This window comes from Punica granatum, chromosome 3 (assembly GCF_007655135.1).
Source record: "Punica granatum isolate Tunisia-2019 chromosome 3, ASM765513v2, whole genome shotgun sequence".
Lineage (NCBI taxonomy): Eukaryota > Viridiplantae > Streptophyta > Magnoliopsida > Myrtales > Lythraceae > Punica > Punica granatum.
Genome location: NC_045129.1, coordinates 34,669,581 through 34,679,710, shown reverse-complemented (window position 1 = coordinate 34,679,710; position 10,130 = coordinate 34,669,581). Strand labels below are relative to the sequence as shown.

The window sequence follows — 10,130 nt, the reverse complement described above, 5'->3', positions numbered from 1 at the left end:
ATATAGGAAACCGGCATTGACATGTTAGGCAAGTATGGAACCTTAAGAACATGCCATGCCATATAAGATAGTCTGCTCAACCATTTACTTTGCAGCGGAGCAAATGTACTCAGCTCTTAGTGTTCCTCTGTCTGTTGTCTGTAATTTCGTAACATGTTCGAAGTTAATTAGAAATAGATTTGTTGTTTCCGTTAAGATTTAGTAATAAAAGACATCAATTGTGTCAATTTTCCATCATAATCATCTAACTATTGAAAAGAAAACGACACATTCCATATGATCAAGCATATTCAATGCCACCAAAAAGAAAAAAAAGTGTAAAAGTAGAAAGGAGTTAAGTTTAATTTAACTTAAGTGTACTTTACTTTTTTCTCAATTCAACAATATAATTATTAATTTTTTTATTTTAATAATAAATTTTCTCACATACTTTTTCTTAATTATTAATTTTTTAATACTAAATCTCCCAACTATTAATTATTTTTCCTTAATGCAACAACATAATCATTAATTTTTTTATTTTCTTCTTCAAATTTAATAATTATTTTTTTAACTACTTTTATTTTTATCCCGTAAAATCAAACTAAATCAAACTGCACTCCGTTACCAAACGCAATAATAGTCATGTGCATGTACAATTAATGACCTTTATATATAAACCATGGATACAAAAATTAATTAGTTGTGGTTATTGTAAAATAGTGTACACATAGATTACTAGGGATCGACTATACCTTATAGTATGCCTTTGCAATGCGGCAAGGGCAAGGAACATTATGGTGGGTCGGACGGCCAAAAGGATGACTTGTTTATAGCATGACGACTTGTCATATCATTACATGGTAGATTGGTATGAATGGGTGAACTAAATGAACATGTAATGGGAGTAAAAAGTGATGATCGATGAGTACGCCACGTCATTGAAAGGGAAGAAAAATAATACAATTACAAACCCGTATATTTCGACATATGAGAATATTGTTTCAATATAAATGAGCATAAATAGCTTAGAGAACACAATCAAGTTGTATTGCTACAACCATGTGATTGATATAGGAAACCAGCATTGTCATGTTAGGCAAGCATGGACCCTTAAGAGCGTGACATGCCATATAAGATAGTTTGCTCAATCATTTACTTTGTGGTGGAACAAGTGCACTCAGCTCTTAGTGTTCCTCAGTCTTTCGTAACATATTCAAAGTTAATTTGAAATAGATTTGTTGTTTCCGTCTAGATTCAATAATAAAAGACATCAATTGTGTCAATTTCCCATCGTAATCATCAAACTATTGAAAAGAAAACAAAACATTCGATATAATCAAGCATATTACAGTCTCTTCTCTTAAAACGCTGGATAGGTCAACCCAACAATTATTCAATGCCACCAAAAAGAAAAAGTGTAAAAGGCATAGTCATAGTTAATTCGAAGGGATTATTAACCTTTGGGAGGATCTATCTTGTTCTGTTAATTTTGGACCAAATTTTTACAGAAGTTAATCAACAATCAAATAAAAATGGTCCCGAAACAATGTTGCACTGAACGCACGCTTGCATGTACGAGATAAATGAAAGCACGTGTAAAATGTGCTGTCAAAATTAAAGGCCAAGATAATTGAATTGAGTGCACTTGGCTTTCGTGCTTTTGGGAAGTGAAATGTCTTTTCCATACTAAAAGAAGTGAGAGAGGTGAGGGGAAGGGCTTGTACAGTTCACAGGTGTCGTCCGAGCTTTTTTGTCATAGGGACAGTTCATCGTGGGTTCACTTCCCTTGAACATGTGACCACTTGGATGCTTCTCCTCAAACATCCTTAGCTCCCAAGGGCTTCCAAGCATAGGATATTATGTGCGTGTGCATCCAACGTTCTATACATGGGTTACGGCAAGAGACAGCGGGACGATACGCGCACGCACATGAACGTGTCGATGATTCTTGTTCTAAGATGTCGTTCCGCATCGAGCTGGAAGAAGGTCACTGGTACAGCGAAAAGGATCCAAAATATCAACTTATGAGATGATGGACGGCTGCTACAACATACAGTTGAAATGACCAAACATGATTAATTTCTACCATTTTGGGCTTTCGAGCATAGACGTGGTCCAATGTTAGTAGAGTGGAACTGCTTGGTCAATATATGTGTGTGTGCATTCAATGTTTCTCTATACACAGGTTAAAGCAAGAGACACGAGGATGACATGCTTGCGCACGTGAACGTGTCTGTGATTCCTGATCTAAGATGTCATTCTGTATCGAGCTGGAAGGTCACTGGTACATCAAACTGAATCCAAACGTCAACTAATGCGATGGACGGTTGCTGCAACATGCGATTCAGATCTACCAAATATGATTAATTTCTACCATTCCTGTGCTTTCGAGCATACACATGCTAGTCGAGTAGAACTACTTGGTTAATAACACATGAAATCGAATAAGCCCTCAAACTATTAATTGATTGAGCTCCCTAGGTAATGAAGCTTGAAAAGGGTGGAAGATGATTATAATTAGATATTGATTTGTATATAATCTAATCCATCGCCTAGCGTAACGATAATATCTTAGGGGTGTGAATCATGATTTGTCTCGTAATAAAACGACTAAAATTCGGACACGAGAATGTGAAATCTCAATTTCTCTTATAGAAATATTTATGATTTTGCAGCGGTCACTCTTTTGATTGAATAATAAAGGGATGCTTTGCCAATTGAGTCAAGTAAAGCCCTTCTCTTATTTTTTCCAAGATGGCCCAATTCTTTCTCCTTATCCAACCCTCGCCGAACAAGAAGCAAAACATTCATAATTTCAACCACGTTGGCAGCAAAAAAAGCATGCATGTTTCATGTGGGTGTTGTTCGAGGCTGAACAAAGTTTTGATCAAACCCACCCACTCCTCTCCCCCCCCTCTAACACACACACGCGTAGGCCGTACGGCCTAGCAAAAATTTGATATGATAAGGATGGAAGTTGTGCACTGTTGATGTTGATAGATGATGTTAGGTTGTCTGGAACTTCAGATACATCCCCTCGGATTAACTCTCACAAGGCCTTATGATCCCAACATGACCCGAAAATAAAATATTGGCAGTGTTTCGGGTATAACTGGTCGAATGTTCTAAGAGATTCAGGCTGAATCAACGATTTTGCATGCGGCAATGGGGAGCACACTAACTTGGTAATTTCTTTATGAGCGTTGGTCTTATATTTAGATGCAATATATATATAATAGGGACATGGACCGAATTTTCCTTTCCAAGTTACGGGGGTGGCTGGCACACCTTTTGTTTAGACAAATTGAATTCAGACTCTTCGAGCCCCCAAAAAAGAAAAAAAAAAAGAAGAAGAAGAAGAAGAAGAGGACAAAGGATGAAGCCAAATAAGACAGACTCATATATTTATTTATTTATTTTCTTTTGTTCCTAAGAGATGCAAATTAATAAAGTTTCATTTTCCATTTCACGAATATTCAAGTGAAAAGTACAAAGTTTTTTAGATCCCACTTTTATTTTCGAACATCGAGTTCTATTTTGTTGTCCATGAGCCAGGCAGGGGCTAGTGAAAGAGGGAAAAAAAAGGATACGAAAAAAACTTAATTATCAATTAAAATCGAATCCAAAACCCCTTAAATCAGGTTGAGTTGAGTGCGTTTTGCACTAAACTCTTAAATCTCACTATAGCTGCATTTTTCATGCGCACATATAGGAGCCAAATCCTAGAGATAGTTAAGTAATAATAGACGTCAACAGACCTAATTAGGCATGAAATTATATATATTTATATATACATATATATATTCTTAGAAATGAGAACGATGAGTTCTGAATGAGTATAGAAGTTAAACTAGTGAGTAAAATCAGAGGCCTGATAATTCCAAATCAATGCCAATTTTCACTGCATTACACCACTTTCTTGGCACGATTATATTTAGTTGGCGATAGAAGAGCCTGCATTCTTAATTAATTATTGTATAACAAAGTGAAAATGCATGTTTAACTCTTAAGGGATGTTTGAGCTGAAAAGCGGCCTTGCGAGTTGAATTTGTCCTTAAGCCCTATACCATCTATGGCATTACATTAGGCTCATTTATCAAATGGTAGATCTAGATGGGGTTGCCATGTAGCACGCGCATATATGTCCTTAGGATCAGGTATCCCCATTGAACACCTTGTTCATTAGCTAGATTTTCAAGCCTTCGATAAAAGCCTTGTTTATCGAAGACCTTTCTTCAATCTTATCATTCTCTTTTATGTGAAATTTGGTTCGTTGGACTGAAATTAGTTGGAATAAAATTGAAAAGAGGAGGGAATTTCAACGAAGAGAATTGAGATTTTGATTCAAAAACTTGTTTGTTTGCACTTTGGAATTGGTTCAGAATAGAATAACAAAGAAATCAAACAAACAAAAAACGCCCGTGATTTATAAGAAAAAAATTTTAAAAGAAAATTTTAATTGACCTCTCCTTGCCAAGCTGCCACGGCAGTCTTCACCATTGCTGTCACCGCCCATCAACCTTGCCTGCTGGACCTCCAACTGACGTCCCCGTACCGAACTCGGCATGGTGGAATTTGACCTCGCCATGGCTATATCTCACCAGCACTGTGAGATTTTGTTGTCGGAGGCTCATGGAAACCCTAGAACCGGAGGTCCAGAGCTGAAGGATGATCAGATTAACAAGCCACAAATCTCGACGATTGACAATCGACAGCATAATCAAAATCACAAGCTACAAGCGGCAGAAAACCTGCATCGGTCGCTGGAAGAGCTAAATGGAAAGGAGAAGAGATGTCGTGTTACCTGACCGAGCAAAGGGAAGGAGTCAATTCTGAGGAATGGGACAAAAGCTTTGACCCTAGATCGAAGGAGATGCAAGTTTCATCGCCGGGGCCGAAACAAGTCAGCTTGAGGTCCTCGCCTCAAGGTCGTTTGATCAAAGAAGAGATAGCCTTCAGAATCAGGGCATCCTTGCCTCGAGGTCGTCTGAGCTAACGAGCCCAAAGTGAGCCAGGCGAGCCATGGCGAGGCCAGATCAAGCCTTGCCGTGCTGAGACCGCCCGGAGACGTCGATCGGAGCTCTATCAACAGAGGTCAGCGACAATGCGATAGAGACAGTGGCGAAAGTAGGCTGAGCTGGGGGCATATTTGGTATCTCACCTCGGGCCTAATTCTAATGTCGTGCTTGGTTTTAAAGTTGAGTTTTGGTTTTAATTGGTTTGTAATAATTGCGTCGTTGAATTATGAGAAAAAATGTGAAAAAGTAATGAATAAATGAAATAAGTAATGATTGTATTGTTAAATTGTGGAAAAAGTAATTAATAATTGAAAAAAAGTAATGATTGTGTTGTTGAATTGTGAAAAAAGTAATGAATAGTTGAGATAATTTAGCATTAAAAATTGAATTGAATAGTTAAAAAATTGAAGAAAAAGAAAAAAAATAATAATTGTATTGTTGAATTGAAGATAAATAAAGTTAAATTGATTAGAGTTAAGAAATATTTATAAAACCAAATGGGATATAAAGAGGTTCTAATTCGAAATCTGGGCTGAGAGGGGGAATTGCTAATCCACATCTAAGGGGAATATGAGTTCCCTCGTAATTCGAAATTCGACCCAAATGGGCTCGAATAGAATTGAGTTTCCACCCTACCAAACAGACGATTAGTCAAGTGAAAAACTTTTTTAATGGAAACTTTTGGAGGTTGGAACTTTCCTTGACTTGATACTCAAGAAATCTACATCTATATTTATGAGCTTAAGAAGAATAATGATAGTCATATCTTCCTAAACGGTAGAACGTAATTATATATATATATATATATATATATATTATATTACAGTTTTTGCTCTCTACTATTTTCAGCGACAAAAACATGACAATTTAAAGAGGACACCTTATATATATATATATATATTACAGTTTTTTGCTCTCTACTATTTCAGCGACAAAAACATGACAATTTAAGGAGGACTCCTTACATAAATTTTTTTAAAAAAACTAAAATATTTATTCACTTTCTCTTTACGCTATATATTTTTATAGTTTTTCTTTTAACTATTATCACCAACACAATCCCATACATAAGTACTTTTACCAACTCGTTTTCATTTTCTATCATATTAATATAATTTTTTAAAATTTTCTCATTATTTTTTCAGTTCCAAGTTTTCAATGGAAGTATTTAAATCTACATATATTAAATTTATTTAGACTTTATAAAAATGCTAAAACAAAGTGTCGACGAATAACGTAAATCAAAGGAATTATTATGAAGATTTTTTAAACAATTGGGATTGAAATATGTTATACATAATAACTTTTTTCTATGTGAACATTTAAATATCTCTCCATATTATATAACATAATTATCCATACAAAGTTATAGGATATAATACTATTGGCCAAAAATGAAAAAAAAAGGATATAATACTATATTTTCATCATTAATTCGCAATATATAATGTGTTAAAAGAATTTAAATTTAAATCAAATATATAGTTGCTTCGAAATATTACATACTCTTTGTATATACATGGAGTAGAAAATATATATTAACTGGTTGTGTTTGGTTTTAGAATTGAGTTTTAATTTTAATTGATTTGTAATTATTGTGTTATTAAATTATGAAAAAAGTGTGAAAAAGTAATGAATAGTTGAGAGAAAATAATGATTGTGTTGTTGAATTATGGAAAAAGTAATGAATAGTTAAGAGAATTCAGTATTAAAAATTGAATTGAATGGTTAAAAAAATTAAAGAAAAAAGAGAAAATTAATAATTGTGTTATTGAATTGAAGATAAGTGAAGTAGAGTTAAAAAAACTTTAAAATCAAACGGGCCAAAATTTGAACCCAAAAAAAGATGTCACGTCCCACAGCAAAAATGCGGGCTTATCACTAGTGAAAGTAAAGGCCTTTTTCCTGCAACTATCTTGAAGGCCCAAACCAAAGTGACTAAGAAATGCAGAATAAATTCTTTTACTGTTGCAAATTCCGAGTAATTCCTCGATCTACTTGTGTATTTTAGTTTCGATGGGATTGGATCTTTTTTATTGTGACCATCTGCTTATTATGGAGAATAGTTTGAGTTGTGACCTCGATGATCGACTGGGGTGGCTGGGATGGTGTTCGAGAATTATGGCCAGGCCATGTTGAGATGGACAGAGAGGGGCACAAGAAAGTGTACAGCGTCTTAATGTAAGTCGAGCAAGATCTAACTCTGCTAACGATGCATGATGGACCTGACCATACTTTGTAGATAGTTTCAGTGTCCGATTCATTAACATCTAATCACTTCTCATCATTAATGGTCAGAAACTCACATAATATAATGACCGAATTATACATTTAACGTCCTCACAAGTTAAGAATCTTGATATGAAACAGTAATACGGGTGAGCAGAGCCTTTGAAATAGTCTCTACCTCATAAGTTAAGACTCGGTTAACACAGTTTCATAATCATATTTTGAGAATCCCATAAAAATTATAAGAACGCGTATTCGAGTTGCATTAGATTGTAAATTTTACTGCCATATAATATCAGTTGAAGTACAACTTTTGATACGAGATCACCTCGGATAGGAGTAGGAGTCCAAATGATCAACTAAAACTGTTATTTGAATTTGCTTTATTATCTTTTGTGTAGGAAAAATGAAAAGAAATATTTTTAAGAAAAGAAAAGAAAAGAAAAGAGAAGGAAGAACTACTGCAAATAAATGTATACACAAAATGGCAAAAAGGGCGAAAAGAAAAAAGAAAGAAAAGCAATTAGAGGACAAACGTACTTAAATTTGAATGATCTCTTTGCCCCCCACCAATTCTCTAACCTCTATGCCAATAAAAGCTCTCCTAATCCTTTAGCAAATTGGGATTCACTGTGATATAACGAAACCAAACATGCTACAACCTATCCGCGATCTTCACGAGAGCATCCGCCAGCTTATTGAGAACGCCGAGCAATCCGTCCGCCTGATCTTTCCTCAGGTCTCGGTCTAGTTTCGAGTTCCTATCTTGAACTTCTAGTTGGTCGGTTAGCAATCTGCTGTTTTTTTCTAACAGATCGATCAGTCGATGCTGGAGACCGAGCGTCTCCTCATCCCCCGCTTCTGCTACTGGCCGTTTTCGCTTCCTCCCCTCTTCGGGACGGCGTTTGGACTCGGGGGCTGCGCTCGTGAGATTCTCATCCAACATGCCTGCAGAGTATTATAAGTTAGGAGGGGAAAAAAAAAAAAGGAGTGGAATGGATAGTCTACTATGATCAACATCAGAAGGGCCAAAGACTAATGCCCGGACGGATAACAATTGACGGTATAATTAGAATTGTTCCGTGCCATGTAATTGAAAGGAAATAAATTAGTCCGGCGGTGCGTATAGAACCGTCGGACTTTAGTTGAAAGATACGATACCCATAGCATCGATAACTTTTTTGCTTTTAATTCAACCCTAATCCCGATCTATGGGTCCATCCCTGATTGCGCACCTGGCGAACCAATGGATAGATAATATCTTAAAATGTAAGCCAAGCCCGACCATATATTTTGGACTTGTCAAATGGCCACTTACAGCCAGACCCCTGATCTGCCTATCCTATTAATCGATTCCTATAGAATTAAAACGAAGAACAAGCGATGGCTTTCGAAAATTTGTATACCTGTTATTCTAGTTGAAATCCTCAGAGGAATTGGAGTCGGAATCGCCGCGACCTCAGCTTCCGCCTCCGCCTCCGCCTCGTCCCTTGGGCTGCTGGCGCCACCCTGCTCCTGCTCGAAGTCCGAGAACAGCCCGTCCTCTGCCACCACCTTCCGCCCGCTATCGAATATGACCTCCTCAGCCTCCTCTGCTGCCGCCGGAGCTCGCGCAAGGGCCAGCGGGGGTGCTGGCACCTCGGCCCTGTGGTCGAGGATATCGAAGACTTCCCTGTCGAAGAACCCCGGCAGCTTCCTCCCCCGCCTCATGTCGTTCCTCATCGCCCAGAACGACTCCGCTGCCTCGCCGGCCCGGACCCTCGCCTCCCACTCCCTGATCTTCTTGAAGTCCCCAGAGAGGTTGCTCCACCGCTTCCGGCACTGGAGCGGGCCCCGGTTCACCCCGTGCCGCCGGCAATAAGACGACACCAATGCCCACTTCGGCTCAACCAGGCCTCCACCGCTTGCCGCCCGGCCAGCCCGGCGCCCCCTCAAACGCCCCTCCGCCACCCGCTTCCCCTGTATCAGCACCAGTATCTCCTGCCTCGTCCACCGGGGCAGCCTCGCCGCCTTCACGCTGTCATCCCCGCCATTACCCCCGCCGTCCCCCTCCGCTGTCCCGAGGCTGAGCTGCTGCTCCGGCTCCATTGAAAACGCCGAGCTTGCTTCACGATTCAATCACGTAACGTGACGTAACGGCGTTTCCGTGACGGTAACGTCCGTTACGGGGTGGGAAGCATCTCCCTCTCTCGAGCAGAGGGAGAGAGGGAGGGGAAGGTTTCTATTTTGACCGGCCAAAGGAGAAGAGAGTATGGGAACTGGGGAGGAAATTAATAATAAGGGGGAGCCCTAGTTGGGGCTTAATAAGGGATTAAGGGATGATTAATTAGGGATTAAGGGGAGACTCTTAATTTTTTGACAAATTAATTGATTGGTGGGATTAAGGCTATATCTTCTTGTTTTGGACGTTATTCAATATCTTTATAAGGGCACCCAAGCTCCTTTTCTTTCTAAAGTCAATAATAATTATTATTCTTCTTTGATAACAAATAATGAATACATCTCAATTAGTCATAATTTTATTTTCTACCATAATAGATAGGCTAAACATGAGGCAATATACGAGGTCATTTTCTATGAGAGGGATGTACGTAGTGTTTTAATGTGTCTTTTCCAGCTCATATTTTCATTTGACCAAGCTATTGTATTTTCTGTTCTTTGATGAAAAGAAAAGGACTTTTCATGATTCCTTAGACTTGCTTTACTTGGATTCCTTTTCTCCTAATCGCATCGCTAATTACCTTGGAGATATTGCAATTTTTAAAGATTGAATTAAGGGTATTTTGAAAAATAAAATATTAGATGGATTAAGAGCTGCATAATTTTTTTCGCATAGTATATATTATACATTGTTAAACTTGTAAGATGCAATCAAGCAGTGTGAAAATATATCGCGGAGTT

General features: G+C 37.9%; 1 protein-coding gene and 1 long non-coding RNA gene across 2 annotated transcripts; one reads left to right on the top strand and one right to left on the bottom strand.

Moving 5' to 3' along the window:
- Positions 1-7,581: 7,581 nt before the first annotated feature.
- Positions 7,582-9,679, bottom strand: LOC116200800 (trihelix transcription factor ASR3-like). Its single transcript, XM_031531711.1, has 2 exons — positions 8,636-9,679; positions 7,582-8,177 (listed from the first exon to the last, which is right to left on the bottom strand). Exons 1-2 carry the CDS (start codon positions 9,315-9,317, stop codon positions 7,885-7,887), a joined length of 975 nt encoding a protein of 324 aa, XP_031387571.1. The 5' UTR covers positions 9,318-9,679; the 3' UTR covers positions 7,582-7,884.
- Positions 7,834-8,382, top strand: LOC116200801. The gene is made up of 2 exons (XR_004155739.1): positions 7,834-7,968; positions 8,044-8,382. It is a non-coding gene; the product is annotated as an uncharacterized LOC116200801 (long non-coding RNA).
- Positions 9,680-10,130: the final 451 nt, after the last annotated feature.